At 42.1% G+C, this 16,121-nt stretch overlaps 1 protein-coding gene across 1 annotated transcript; it reads left to right on the top strand.

Annotated features, from left to right (window-relative positions):
* The first annotated feature begins 6,594 nt into the window (after window positions 1-6,594).
* On the top strand, window positions 6,595-8,239 carry cUnh11orf96 (chromosome Un C11orf96 homolog). The gene has a single exon (XM_083666053.1). It carries the CDS (start codon window positions 6,971-6,973, stop codon window positions 7,346-7,348), a length of 378 nt encoding a protein of 125 aa, XP_083522179.1. The 5' UTR covers window positions 6,595-6,970; the 3' UTR covers window positions 7,349-8,239.
* The last annotated feature ends 7,882 nt before the right edge of the window (window positions 8,240-16,121 follow it).

Here is a 16,121-nt window from a genome sequence, read left to right as displayed (position 1 = left end):
CATCATGTCAGTGTTTGTCCACACATACCACTGTAGCTTCATCTGTAGTTATTAATAGCTGGTTGTAGCGTATCAATGACCTGGGTCTGATGGCTCATCACAACAAGAGTCTCCCCTGAGCGACAGAGCTAGTATACGTAGTTGGGACTTCCTCTCTGGTTCAAGGGGTGTATCCCAATAGCCTAAACTAGCCTCCTCTCCTCACCACCTCTCCTTAATTTCCACTGATGTGATCAAACTGGACAGGTGGAAGCATTTATGACCGGTTGGCATCCACCATATTGCTTTCAACTAGCTTAGTGTTTTCAGATCAGTGGCAATAAAAGAGAGAGAGAGGACAATGAGAGGATGGTGTTATAGACTACTGATACGCACCCAGTGGAGTGTATAAAATGACATTATGAGACGTGGGGACGAAACACTTCAGGGTGTTGACAGAGACAAAGCACATTGGCACTGATTTATCCACCCAAGGTAAACTAACACAGTCTCCACAGGCACAGTAGTCTAGACAGTCAACTTCTCTCTCTGCATTTCAGTACCAGTCTAAACTACCCCAGTCTGGCTCTTGACTTATTATTATTCCCCAGTGATTTGTTGAGGCATTTAATGAAAGCAATAGGCTAGTGTGTTCGCAAACACTTAACTGGCAGTGGCCTAACCTTAAGCACTCCCCACAGCCCTCCCTCCCTCCCTTCCTCCTTCCTTACCCACCTCCCTAGGGTTGACCTGAATAGGGGGTAGGTACAGTACTGGGGCACTGTGTGTTCTGACAGGGAGGCATGGAGACTCAAGCTGTGTAATGAGGTTCAGTGGGCGCCACCTTCACTGTGCAATTAACGTCCCTTGAAGAATATTGTGTGTGTGTGTGTGTGTTTAGGGGTGAGAGTGGCGAGCACAATGATGTTGTGTAACAGGCTGAGTGAGCAGGGCCGTGTGTGTGTGTGTGTGTGTGTGTGTGTGTGTGTGTGTGTGTGTGTGTGTGTGTGTGTGTGTGTGTGTGTGTGTGTGTGTGTGTGTGTGTGTGTGTGTGAGGAGCCAACTTTGGACAGTGTGTGTGTGTGTTTAGGGGTGAGAGTGGCGAGCACAATGATGTTGTGTAACAGGCTGAGTGAGCAGGGCCGTGTGTGTGTGTGTGTGTGTGTGTGTGTGTGTGTGTGTGTGTGTGTGTGTGTGTGTGTGTGTGTGTGTGTGTGAGGAGCCAACTCTGGACAGCCCATAGGCCTACAGTGCCAGGGCCCCTATTTGTTTGCTTCTCCCTGATTTAGACCAGAGAGGTTGCAGTTGGAACACTTTATACAAGTAGACAGAGAAATAGGTCAACATATTTTTGGGGATTCAAAGAGGTACCTCAACCTTTTTAGTACAGAGGGTGCTAACTTTCCATTTTGTAATAAAAACTGTTGTATGTAATAAATATTTTATAAAGGGTAATGAAAGGTTGTGTGAACATAATTGGCCAATGCATGATCATAATCGGTTTCATTAGGGCAAGGCCTTCTCAGTTCCACAATTGTTAAACTTTTTGCACTGATGCAAGTTCCTCTGACCTCGAGGCCAAAACCTGACAGCAAAACAGCCAGGACAGATTCATTTCTCGTCCCTGAACCTTTTTAAATTCTGTCTTCCAGTATCTACCCCCAGCTTTTTGAACCCTGTCTGTTATTGATGACATTTACTTTCTGCCGGGAAAGGTATTTGGTGAGTGGAGTAGTAACTTGATGCCTAGCATTCCTCTTAGCCACTGCGTAAAGCCCTTAATCCCGGCAACTGTCTTTACAAGCTGGAAATGGGTCGTTTAGCCTTTCACGTGTTCCATCAGAACGGTCGTGTTTAGACACAGTTAGCCACCGGAGCCACTGACAGGATCCTTAAAGCTGGCCTCAGACCAGTGACTTTACTGTCAGTGCTATAACAGTAGTCTATGACATATACATGCTATCATTACCCTCAGTAACAATACTTTCACTCTTAGACCTAGGCCTTATGCCTACCTATTAATTTGAATTAAGCTCACTTGATTTTGTGTGTGTTTGTGTGTATAAGTTTGTGATTGGGTGTTAGAGGCTGGTGCCAAATTTAAATGGAATTTTAACCAGAGATGCACAGGTCTCAGTATTGTAAATGGAGTAACTGAAATAGCTTTGCATAACCCACTCTTGCGGTAGCCTAAGGCTATCAATCTGTACCTGTTTTAGCCAAATGCCAAACAAAAAAGTATTAGTCAGTGGTGTTAATACTCAAAGATTTGCATTAGAGTGCCCTAGTTCTATGCAAGAGGTGAGATATTCTCTCAATTAAATAAAATCCTGTGTTTTTTCATTAAGAGAGTAATGTGCCTCTTCTCCAAACTTTTTAGAAGTGCCATAAATTAGCGGTGAAATCTAGAGTTCACTTTAAAGAGATTAGCATTCAAGACCAAAGGGGTATTATCATGACCTCTATGTGTGTGTGTGTCAAAAGAAAAAGGGTATGCATTAATGCTGACACTGAGCATCAAGTCAACCGGCCTCATACAGTACAAGGCTGGTGGGAGACTGTGCATCAACAACCTCTTATATGCATAAACACAGTTGCGTGTACTGTACATGCAGGCAGTAACAGTTTGATTAGCGTGGGTTTATACGGAAAAGATGTAGTATTCTGTCATGGCAAATGGGTCACTTGTTCAATGATGCCTATGGACTGCCCTATACATTCTACGTGTATGTGTGTGTGTCTGTGCAAAGAAGTGTGTATACGGACTCTGTAAAAGGGGACTGGATGTTCATTTGGAATTAATTGTCAAAGGAATACTACTGTAATTGCCCTAGTGTCCACCCTCTTTCACATATTCCTAGTATGATGATCCCGATCGGGTTCTCTCTCTCCTTGTAAAAATGTATTACAAAAGCTATTTGATTTGAATACTTGATATAGTTTCACAGTACGGATTTCATATTGTTTAAGATGCCACTCATTGTTCTGTAACATCCTCTTCTGAGTGATATGTGAATAATTCACCTTCCTGTGTGGGATTTGCCATCCTCGCTGTAACTGTACACTAATAGATCTCATTAGTGTGTCGTTGACGACTTACCAACTTATTGTAATTCAGTGTGACATTACTCTGAATTTAAACTTGATGCTGGAAAACGATACACAACAGATAAGTTAATTCTGTCTTTATTGTGTTATCGCATTGAAATGAACCTCAATGACAGACTTTTGACATATCGGAGGGCAAGGTTGTAGTTGGGTTCGTCTAGCAACGTTGTTAGAACGCTGTGAAGGTTGTGGCTCCGATGTGGAAATGTCTTCCTGGCACTTAGGCCTTATAAATATCTCTGACTCATGTTGTCCCATGGGTGTTTTCCAGGGAGAGTCTCAGGGGGGAGTCTTACCCCCTGAAGGAGCTATATTTATTTGCCCCCCTGACTTCCCCCTCGTCTCACCCCTCAAGTAGCATTCTACATGGAAATGTGAAAACATTCAAGCACGTGAGCCAGTATGCACACTCATATACTGCACTACTCAGTCATACTGTAGTGGAACACACTTCCGTCACACATTTACTGTACGTATGGTATGAAGGCAGGCATACACAAACAGACAAATATATTTTCACACACACACACACACACACACACACACACACACACACACACACACACATACCGATACAGACACACACACACACACACACACACACACACACACACACTCCATAGTGAGTGGAGCCATGGGATGTTATAATGTGACTGACAACCTTTGGTAGTTCCCTCCCCTCCTTGCTGGCGCCCTGACATTTGCAGGGTTGCCATGGCGATGGGGCCATGGTGATTCAGTGGGTACAGGGAGAACAGCTCGGTCAGGAATGTGGCCTGTGGCGTGTTCCTCACCTCTTGACCTTCTGGACCTGTTTAATTGCTTTTCCCTCTCTCACACACGGTAGACTGGATAAAAGTCTCGATAAAAGTCTCCCTCTCTGAACATGTGTGTGTGTGCATATGCGTGTGCGCATATTTCTCTTGCTGAATTGGAAATGATGTGTTGAATAATGATGCTCCACAATGTGCTTTACCTGTGCATTGGATGTGGACATTATCACAATGCTGGTTCTTGGCCTTTCACATTGTTTGCTTTTGTTTTCCTGCAAAAATGATTTTGTGTACTGTAAACTCAGACAGACTGTACTGTACTGTATGTTTTTGTTCTGGAGCTTGTTTCAAGGGTGGCCCAACCATGTCAAAGACTCCAGACAGCAATATGCTGGCTGCTAGTTGTCTGCATTTTATTGAAGTTTGTTAGGTGATTTAAGTGAGATTTTCACATGATAGCAGAATACCTAAAATGGTGTCTCTTTAGAGGCCTTCTAGAAAGCCTGGAGGATTTAGCCAATGCTGCAAGTGAGTGGCCCCTCACTTTAATACAGGCAAAATGCAATCAGCTGTTTTTTTTCTTGATTAGTCAGGTAAAATGAAGTGTATGAATATCTATTCAATTCACAAACCCAAATGTACTTTATGTACGGAAGCCCTAAAAGGCGATACACACACACACAAAATATGACTATATTTTCCACACCCTTCTAAACCCTCAATGCAATACACTGTAATATACTGTACATGGGATACATATTGCCTTATAGAGCAAAAACGATTCTAGGCACCGCAGTAAAAGCATCTTTGGGAATATTCAGTAGAGTCTGTAGAATCAATATATGGTGTCATATCATGAGGCACTGCATAATTGGGAGTGTTCTTGGCCTTTTACTCCACCAACTAATTACTGTAGATTTCAATTCACCCTATGAATTGACTAAACTGAAATTGAATGGACCCCAACTCTGATTAGAGCGCAGTCCACGTGTTGTTTTTATAGCCTGGTTACACAACCTTTTCCTCATGTTCACGTCCCATTGCCAGGTCATAATGGGAAAAACAATGCACCAGAGAGGAGACAACCCTTACCCCACTGATGTGCCTGGGCCAAAATGGTGAAACACATTTCAGCTCATTTGGGTGGGTGGATCCAAAAGCAATAAATCAAACATGTGTCGACACACGCGCTCAAGCATACACATGCACACACACACAGACACACACAGACACAAGGTCTTACTACCAAACAGTCATATCATGTAATGGCACTTGACTGGCAACTGGTGGCTTGAGGGTATGACCTATGTGTGTGTGTGTGTGTGTGTGTGTGTGTATGTGTGTGTGTGTGTGTGTGTGTGTGTGTGTGTGTGTGTGTGTGTGTGTGTGTGTGTGTGTGACTGTGTGTACGTGTGTGTATGTCTATGTGAGGGGGTGTGACTGTGTGTACGTGTGTGTATGTCTATGTGAGGGGGTGTTTGGTGACCCAGTCTACTTCCAACACTCCTGAGGTGTCATCTTCAGAATGTGTTACGTAATGGAAGCCGGTTTAGAACCTGCCGTCATTGCCATTAGTCACCTTAGCATTGACAAAATGCGCTTTGGTGCTCATGTGCCTCTGTCAGAGGCCACATGAGATAATTACCACTATGTTACAGCGATGATGATGAAGGGGATGACAACAGCTATACTAATTTGCTGATCTTGCTAGGGGTCCCGGGGGTCTCCAGGGTTTGTCCATGTGTTGCCATACCAACAGTGACATTTCCTTAAGGGTCCTTGGGGCCTCTGTGTCACTATCCCTGACCCTGCCTGTTCCTGTCACTCATACATATTCACCACTAATGTATGTACATATATTCATATATGTGTGTCTTTACAGTGTGTTTCTATTCAGACTATATATTTATTTGTTTTCCTTGTGTGTGTATGTATGTATGCATCTATGTATGTATGTGATTTGTATTGTAGGACAAAGGCTTGAAGAAGTCAATGGTAAAGGTGTAATCCCTCTCCCAATGCGTCTCCCATGCTTCGTTTTGTGTGTGTGTGTGTGTGTGTGTGTGTGTGTGTGTGTGTGTGTGTGAGTAGAGCATATGTATGTGTGTTTTCACACCAGTGTGTGTGTGTGTGTGTGTGTGCACATGAGTCAGTGTAGGAATCAGTGTGGCAGACTGGCACTGTTTATCTTATCTTTGCATGTTAACGTGCATACAGTATATGTACTGTAAGCATGGATTACTATGTTTCCTCCACCAATGTGGAATGGACAGTGTATCGTGGAATGTCTGTCCATGCACCTTTATATTAGGAGCTTCCCAACCTTGAGTTAGTTTTTTGTTTGTTTCAGTCTACAACCTTCTCTCTCATTCGCTCCCTCTCTCCACCCCCTCTCTCTCTGCCACATGCCCCTCTCTCTCTGCCACATGCCCCTCTCTCTCTCTGCCACATGCCCCTCTCTCTCTGCCACACACCCCTCTCTCTCTCTCTCTCTCTCTCTCTCTCTCTCTCTCTCTCTCTCTCTCTCTCTGTGGCAGGGGTTTATTTAGGGATAGTGACTCTGGCAGACTGTTATGGAAGCCGGAACCATGACTGAAAGGAAGGGAGGAGTGGAGCGGGGGAGGGACTTGATAGCAAAAAGAGAGAGGGAGGGGGGGAGAGAGTAAAGTTGAGTGGGTAGTGAGTTGCTATAAAAGCGTGTGCCGGAGCTGTTGGTGGCAGTAGCACTCGCAGACTGATACACATACAACAGCTTTGAGCAGAGACAAGAGGCAGAGACAGCGGAACAGCACTGTGGACAGATCTAGCTAACTCAACATAGATACATACTTACAAGGACTCAAGGACTTGAGAATTGGAGAATATAAGTCTGCACTGTGGCATAGATTCTGAGACTTTGGAGTTTGTGGTGCTTGGTGTATTTGGTCTGTTTCTGAGACAGATCCTCTGACAAAAGAGGAGGCACCAGAGAAAGAGAGAGAGAATTCTTGGGACGTTAGTAGGTGAAGGTGACACCAGCTTGTTTCACCCTCTGTTCACATCGCGTTACACCCGGTTTCATACCAGGTTCACATCTGATTTCACACCCACTCTCAACCCAGTTTTCGCCCATGGCTGCTGTGCGTCAGATGCCCATGGAGACCTCCGGCTTCAACGTGCTGCCGCCCCACCTGCTGTCTTCAGCCATGGAGGAGTTCCCTCAGCAGCTGCCTGTCCCCAAGGGCCCCGCCCGGGGCAAGAGCCGGCCCCGCCGGCCCCGCGAGGCCCGCTTCAAGACCCAGCCTGTTACCTTCGCCGAGATCGCTGAGGTGGAGGAGGAGGGTGTTTCTCCCCTGGAGGAGGAGAGAGCACGTCGCTCCTTCCTGCAGTCCCTGGAGAACCTCAGACGGAGCACCCAGACGCTCCACTGCCCTGCTACACGCCACAGCCGGACGATTACACCAACGCAGGCCAGCATGGACTCCAGCGACTCGGACTCTACCCAGTGAGGGGCTAAGATGGGGTGGAGACTGAGGGGAAGTATTTCCTGGCACTTGCACATGCCCCCCTTTTGCGGCCGACACTGCTTCACACTGAGGCCTAATGAACTGAACTGAACTCTTGGCCATCCTGTGTGCGGAGACGCCATTATCCTTGAAAGTATATACGCATATAACAACATATAAATACACATTAGCATATCACTATATGTTGCTATGATATGCTTTTGATGCATTTTTGTAAAGAACTCTCCCAGTAATGTAACACTGACTGGTTTAGTTATCACGTTGCCTAGAGAAGCTAAGTGTGTAGCACATGAGCTGTGATGTAGAATTGAAAACATCACTTTCATTCTTCAGATATATTCCTTTTCTACTGTGGAGGACTTCAGAACTACAGAGGGTGCACTTGAAATTATTCTGAAAGTCTTTTCCCTTCCTTTTTAAAAGAATGGTAACAATCAGTGATCATTTTTCCATTACCTGTACATGTTCACGTTCTGCCACAATTAGATTCTCAAGTGACCAGTCATGATAGAAAAGACTTAATACAATTGTGACTGACTAAACTCTGAAATCATTGAAAGAACACTGCACTTGAAAGCGATCCAGCAGTCACTGACGTTAGGAGTTAGTTTGCAAAGCTTCAGCAGAGCTCTAACTTTTGTTTCTAGCTCTACTACAGTAAAAAGTCCACTGTCACCTCATTGTGAAGATAGGAACAAAAAAGCCTTTCCAGATATTTATTCTCTTATTTTGTTTATAACATAGTGGAACTATAAATGTTCTTGTTTTGTTGATTTTCTTGGCTTCTAAAGTCATCTTCTTTATTTCAAAGAAAAAATTGTCTTTATACATTTGTTCTTTCATATGTACTTTTAATAAATATTTGCAAATATATGTATCTGATTCTTATCTAATCCTTTGAAACTCTGGAATATAGTTGTGAAAGCAGTCTCCTCTGTCCACATGTACATACTTAAAGGGATAGTCTCACTCTTAAATCAAATGTATGTGTTTAATCACATACAGTACTTTCACTCCAGTCAATACACCAAGACACTTTTTAAGTCCATATGGCACTTTCTGCAGCCACATTTTCCAAGACAATGGAAGCGGATGGGGTCCAATTGATGTCTTGGTGTATCGATTGGAATGAAGGTATGTAGTTGTCACAGACATTTGATTCCAGAGTGAACTATCCCTTTAGATACACGGAGATATGTTACAGGATATTTGTGCATTTTCAGCCACTAGTTCTATAATTAGCACTCACAAGCCAAAACGGGAATTTGTCAAGAAGTGCCCTGATTGGACAGAGAGTTGCACACCTCCCAACTCTCATGAGCAAAAGCTTATTTTGCAAAAGTTTGATGGCCTTAAACTGAGGACTCTGGTCTAATGAGATAAGAAATGGATTAACAATATATCATGAACCATACAGTCATAATGTCAACACTAAGCCAACATTTACTGCAAAGAATTAGCGACATAAATCTCTTTAAGACAAACATAAGGACCTCTTCACTTAAATACATACATACAGTATCATGTTTCTGTGTCTACACATACGTATATCTACAATGTTACATGATCTTGTTCTTGTAAACACTCAGCAGAGGATCTGAGTCCACTTCATAGTCACTGGCCCCATGACGCATATAAGAAGTGCTCTGTTTGCGTCAGCAAGCTAAACCACAACAATCCTCTGCTGAGATGTTTGGAAGTGTCCTCTTAAGTTTTGGAGACCCCTAGCCATCCTCAGGGACACCATTGATTGCTAACAGCAGTCTGCTCCTGTTCTGCTGAATGGCAAGTGACAAGTATGACTTTCATCAGTGTGCATTCCACTAGCGTATTACAGGACACAGTGCTAGACTGTTAGCCAGGGACCTGCTTGATGGCATGCTATAAAAACTCTAAAATATAACTACAAGAAGAGAGAGAGACTTTGTCTGTTGAAGTGAGATTACTACATTTATGTATGGTTCGTGTGCCGTGCTATATGCAACCAAAGAAAAAAACAAAAAATAATATGTGTGTGTGCATGCTTGTGTGTGTGTGTGTGTGTGTGTGCGTGCGTGCGTGCGTGCGTGCGTGCGTGCGTGCGTGCGTGCGTGCGCATCATCTTCTGTGTTTATGGATACATATTGTTGCGTGCTAGCACATACAGACAGCCCCCTTGAATCTCTAGCTCTGTATCCACAGCAGCCCTGACCCTACTGTTGTGTCGTAAACAGATCCATCAACAAGCACTCTAAACACAAACCATTTCCTGTCCTTCAGCCTGTGAGGAAGAGGCCAGCTGGAGGCTCATAAAAGGCCAATGTCACAGACAGACCTTACTCAAAACCAAACACTCACAAGTCATTGTTTTTTTATTTATCCTTTATTTATACAGGGAGATTTTACTGAGACATGGGTCTCTTTTACAGTAGAGCCCTGTAGGAACAAGGTACATGGCAACAGGGAATGAGATAAAAGAAACATCCAGACAGACAAAATCACATAATATTAAAAAAAACTGGTAAAAAAATGTAAATCTACAAAAGAATGAATGGAAAAAAAGAAAATAATAACAGCAATGATATAAACCCTTAAGACATAAGCACAACCTAGATTAAAAACGCAATGTTGATAACAGACAAAAGCAATAAATAGGAATCCCACAACAAAGGACCCGCTAAAACAGTTAAAGTGCCCTCCATAAGTATTGGAAAGTGGACAGTTTGTCTTCTTTTAGCTCTATAACAGTTTGGATTTGAAATCAAACAATTACTGTGAGGTTGAAGTAGAGATTCTCAAATTAATTCAGTATTTTCTTTTTTTAGATTGGTTTCACCATTTAGAAATTACAACCCTTTTTATACATAGTCCCCCTACTTCATATGGAGGGCACTGTACATTTTACCAATGACTAATGTGACCAATGACTCTAGCTTCAGTTCCTCCTGAAGGCCATTCCAAGAGGATGGAGCATAAATGCTAAAAGTCGTTCTCCCAGAAACTGTGGAAGCATAGGAAACCTCCAAAACTAGCCAGTCTTGAGATCTTGTGTGATCATTTGTGACCCTCCAATTCAAAAGTAGGGTAAAGTATGGTGGTAATTTCTGGAGAAGTGCTTTATAAACAAATGTAAACCAATGGCATGATCTTCGATTAGCCAGGGAAACCCACCCCACATTCTGGTATAGGGTACAATGATGAGTATATCTGTCGACGGTTATAAACCGGAGGACACTGTGATATACTGTATATCATCCAAGGATTTAAATGTGCTAGTGGGATGCATGTGTAAAATATCGCCATAGTCAATCACAGGTTTGTTGTTGGACTATCTGTTTCCTACTTTTGTGAGAGGCAGCACTTGTTCCTATAAAGAAAGCCGAGTCTGATTCTAACATTAATTCGATTTTATATTTGTAATTTAAAAGAAAGATCATCAATATAGATGCCCAGGTATTTATAATGAGGAACTCACTCAATTGGGGCACCATCCAAAGTACATTATCAGAAATCATCAGATGCATTTTTCTGTGATCTAGAAAATATCATATACTTGTTTTTTTCTTGCATCAAGTAACAATTTCAATTGAACAAACCGCAAACCTTGTGGGACACCCTTTGCTATATCCATAAAACCGGATCTAACACCATCAGACGATATACATCGTGTTCTATCTGTTAAATAGTTCATATTCAAACCATCTACATGAACCTTGGTCAAGATCTATTTCAGATAACCTCTGGATAAGTAGGTAATGGTCGACCATATCAAATGCCTTGGAGAGGTCTATGAAGAAGGCAGTACAATGATCTTTTTGGTCTAGGCAATTTAACACATCTTCTAAAACAAGTGTAGCAGCTGATATTGTGCTATGTCCAGTTCTAAAGCCAGATTGGTGCACATTTAAAATAGAATGGGAAGTTCTGAACTGCGAGTTGACCAGGGACTTTAGAAAGGCAGAATAGCTTTTATATGGACGATAGTTCCTTAGGTCAGAGAGGTCATCAGCCTTATGGAGAGGGTGCACATGGGCTGCCTTCCAAACCTTGGGAAAGTCTCACTAATTGTCAGATAAAAAATATGAGTTAATGACTCCGCAATCAGGGGAGCAGACAGCTGTAACAGGAAAGAATCTAGCATATCAGCCCCAGTAACATCAATCTTAAGCAAGGCATCAAGCACATCACAAATAGAAAATTGTTGAAAGGAAAACAATGTTTCACTAGCAGTTGACTGAACTCCCACCAAGCCAGCAGGGGTCTGGGAGAGAAAAGCACAGTCAACCGACCGAACATCGTCAGCTAAACAACCATTTCCCTCAAACAACAAACCTGCCGAGATAAAATGCTTAAAAACACCATTTTTTTTCTCAGAGACAAGGCAGAGAAATTCCCAATCTGAGATAGCATTTAGAAAGTAGCTTGATTTAGCTACAAACTCATTCAAAATTTCAATAATGAGCATTTCCAGTCCTTTACCATATCCATCTTGGGAACAAGACTCCTAGCATTTAAATGAAGATGTGTTTAAAATGCACTTCCATAGGTGTAATATACTGTACAGTACAATATCCTATGACTTTTCTTTACAAAATTGTTTCTAAAATTAGTTACGATAGTTCCTTAACTTTAAAGTAGTTTATGGGCCAGCCCAGGACAGACTGTAGTCCATGGTTCTGATTTGTTTGAATAGCCATTAATAACGTAACCTATCCTTAGCCACCACTAACAAAATAAAGAAAATTCCTGTCAATATTAATTCTGTTTTTCTCATGTTTGTTGTTTATGTGTCTATGTATCCGGTAATTGACTTGTGCTGTGCGGATGCAGTCGGCCCAAGGGAATATTAAAGTATATCAATCAGTAAACCAACACCCATTTTTCTGTCATTTTGTGTGACAATGCAAGTTTCCAAAACATTTGCGTGCGTCACAGGTCTTGGCAGAGGGCACGACTGGAAAGAGAGCGAAATGTGTTTCTCATCTGCCGTGCCGGGGGTGACTGGCTGCTCTCCTACATCTCGCCACAATCTCTCTCTCTCTTTCTCCTGCAACCTACTTGTTATGCTGTTGCCATAGAGATGGGAGATGTGATGGTTGAGAGCATCAGCAAAATGAGCCTTGTGTTCCTGGGGCTCCAGGATCCCAACACTGGGCCTCACTCTGACCGGTGTGTCAGGCCCGCGGACAAACCAGGGGCACCCACAATTAATCACCACTCCACTGACTATTTTTTCTTTCCTATACACACTCTATTTTGGTGGCATAGGCACATCCTAACACCTTAATCCATCCCAATTACACAGGTTAATTAATTGAATATTTCTATTAACTTACCTCCCACACACTGTACTTAAGTAGACTTTGGGGTATCTGTACTTTACTGGAGTATTTATAAATCTGGCAACTTTTACTTTTACTCTACTACAAATAGAATGAGCAGCTTTTCATACACGCGACATTACCCACGAAATAGTGGCGAATAGGCGCAATACGAAATAGCAGACTATTGACATTACATTTTGCTATAGCAAAAGTATGTATGGATTATTGGAGTAAAATTGTCAATATGATGCATTTTGCTGATGCTATGCCAACAGGCGAAATTCACAAAATGTTTAGGTCGTCCCACTGTCAATATGATGCATTTCAAGTGTAGCTAGTTGAGTTGAGTTCCATCATGTTCTACAGTGATCAGAGATGAGTTGCTGCGTGTTAACAACATTCTAAAACTGGACACGATCGCCTCCTCTCAGCTGTTGTACTGGTACTGTGTCTGTACCGGGCTTTATACACTTCATTATTATCAGTAAACTGGAGATAACTGGTAGTCGTGCATATCCTTCATCAAAAGGATCCTGATTTCTATTTGGAAGCTATACCTTGCTATGCTACGAGAATACCTCAAGTCATCATCATAACCAATACACAACAATAGCCTACATTTATTAGATTTAGATTCTATTGTGATTATCATTCCAAATGTTATTTAATTTATATAACTGCAATCTGGCAGCTGCTGTTTTAGTGTCCAATTTCCGAGATAACATAAGTTCGGCAAGTATTTGGGCAGGAGAGGGACACAGCACTCCTTCAGATATACAAGGCACATAGAAAAGTTCACAGCGCCTGTGTATCCTGTGTGCTGTGGTCATGTGACTGTCCTCTGAAGTCTACAAGGGAGGACACTTAAAGTGGTTTGGTTTCTGGCAGCGTCTGCATGTTTGGCCCTTAGCAGGGCAGTCTGGGGCTCTCGTGGTGTGACGGGTGGAGCCACAATTTCCACAGCGCCTCTGCTGCACACTCAGTGGCTGCCTCGATCTGCAGAGCAAGAGTAAGGGTATTTGCTAGGGTCTGTGTAGTAACAACTTCAAGTAACAGTCTTTCTTGACCTCGGGAATTGGATCAATCAGCTGATCCCAGGAAATGTCCATTCAGAGCTGTTATGGTTCCATCGTATGTGTTTGCGGGTGCGAGTGTGTTGAAAATCCGGCGTACCTCCAATCCCCAAATATGTTGTATTTTCACTCAATGTCCAACTGTAACATTTATCAGAAAAATATTATTTCCTTTTTAAAAATATTGATGCCCCATACTACTTTATAGGTTTTGCACAGCCTAATGCAGTCCACACTCAATGCATCTATGTTTTTACCAGTTGTGAAGGTTGAAGAACTGATGGTGGGAAACCAGGGGAAAGCATGTAGCTTCAGATCGAAGCCAAACATTTTCGAAGGGGGAATTTTCCATTTTAGGGAGAGAGAGAGGCTGTTCGGAGGGGATGGCAAACTCTCTCAACACATCACTTAGCATGCCAGAACAGACAAAGAGGCTTCTGTGACCTGTGTATTGAATCACAAAATGAGAGCCTGAGCGTTCTCCTGACATTTTCCTATCTTCTCCACAGATTGCTAACAGCTAATGACTTCAACAGAGGTAGAGCTGATAAGCCTCTCTAACCCAAATATACAGAATGTCCCTAAACTAGCGACTTTCCAGCTCTTCTGTAATCAAAACTGACTTAGTTCTTGACATCTTAGTTCTTGACATTAAGAGTACTTGAAATTAAAGTTTTAAACAACACCAGTAATTGTAAAGCTGAGCTTTTAAATTACAAGTAAAACACTCCACCCACCTTGGCCTTAAAGGGATTCAAACAACAAAAAAAGATCTCCCCACCACTTCCTTTGGTAAACAGCTGAGGGATGGGCTGGAGAAATGTAACCACTGTCAAATTCATAGACGAACCTATGGATGCAAGGACTGACCATCCATGGGATCAAAATGGTAGATTTAACCATGTTTTGAAACTATACAGTGTGTGTTTACAGTTACATTGTTTATAAACAACAGTAAAACAAGCTTATATTTTCGGTTCTGATGGATTAAGTTGAACTAAGCTCATGAGGCACTTATAAGTTACATTCTCCAAGAATCAATGGCTATATTTCATTTATTTAAAAGTCAAAAAATACATGTACCACCCCTTGAAGTCTTAATGTGATTATACTGGCTAGCTCCATCTTTGGTACTGTTTTGCTGGACCAGTCATGTAAACACAGAAAGCCTGTTCAAATTCAGTGGACAATCACATCTTCTAAAAGGGACAAAACCCAAATGAAGTCCTATTATAGACACTTTGTTTTTTCTGATTGGAGAGGCTGGGAAAAAATCCTTGCTGCCTGGTTGTTTACATGGCATCAGCTGGCACTGGTGCCAGGGCACATTATCTATTTCTGTCTCATTTATTCCAAGAATTCATTCTTTGGCACAGAGTGCAGTGTTGTATTTGGCCGTAAACGGAGACTCAGTCAGAACTCTTCTAGCCCACTTTGAATAAACGACAAGAGAAGATGGAGGAACAAGGCAAGGGGCATAGAATTATAACATGACTGCCATACACTATCAAACATGGGTGCGAATTGCTGAACGAGGTTACAACCATAACGGTGAAATTATGATCATTCATATTACCTGAAATTGTGATAGGGTTTTGATGTCAGGCCTATAAGCTTTAGAGTTGATTGATGATGAAGATTTAAAAAAAATCATACATTTGATTCAAGCACAATTCTTCCTATTTTGTTCATACTCAAGAGATAAATGTCATCTTGGTTTCACCCCATTGGTTTTCGTTCACCTGTTCATTCAAGTGTAAATTCTGGGCCGATTATGCTGATGTTACATTTAATCGCCACTAGAGGGGGCAATTAGACAATGTAATTTCTAAAGCAAAGTAAACAGGGATGGGAGGAGCTATTCAATCTATAATCTTTGACGTAAACCAAGCCAATGGAGTCAAAACATGGAAGTTATCAGTTTGATGATTTTTTTGAGAAAATACATGAAGCTAAAACTTTATCAAGCCAATGCATTTTAATCTAGCGGAGATAGTGCTATTTATATACACTGTCTTGTACCCTTATAATTTTACGAAAATATAATAAACATATATCCGTGGTTGCTTTCCTCTAAGGTTGATGTGTCATTAATGAATAACACTTGGGAAGTTTCCAACCGTCAAACCTTTGTAAGAGAAACCATTGATTGTACAAAGCCTCGATGAAGTGTCTCCTGTATACATTCTTACTTCTGGTACCAGGGAGAGAGACTTCGGCTCTCTATGTCCAATCTACGGCCTTATGTTGATGCAACAGAAATTACTGTTATATTCATCCAATCGAAAATCACAATGACAGTGAGCCACACATGTTCTGCTCACGTTGGGCGAATGAGAAAACAGATCCAGTGCAATTCCACCAATCAGAGCGAAAGGG

This window comes from Argentina silus (genome assembly GCF_951799395.1).
Source record: "Argentina silus genome assembly, chromosome: 3".
NCBI lineage: Eukaryota > Metazoa > Chordata > Actinopteri > Argentiniformes > Argentinidae > Argentina > Argentina silus.
The sequence above is the reverse complement of the archived record's forward strand: the minus strand, read 5'-3'. Positions and strand labels throughout refer to the sequence as shown.

Coding starts and splice junctions, on each gene's coding strand:
- cUnh11orf96 (XM_083666053.1), top strand. CDS start 6,971: ATGGCTGCTGTGCGTCAGATGCCCATGGAGACCTCCGGCTTCAACGTG.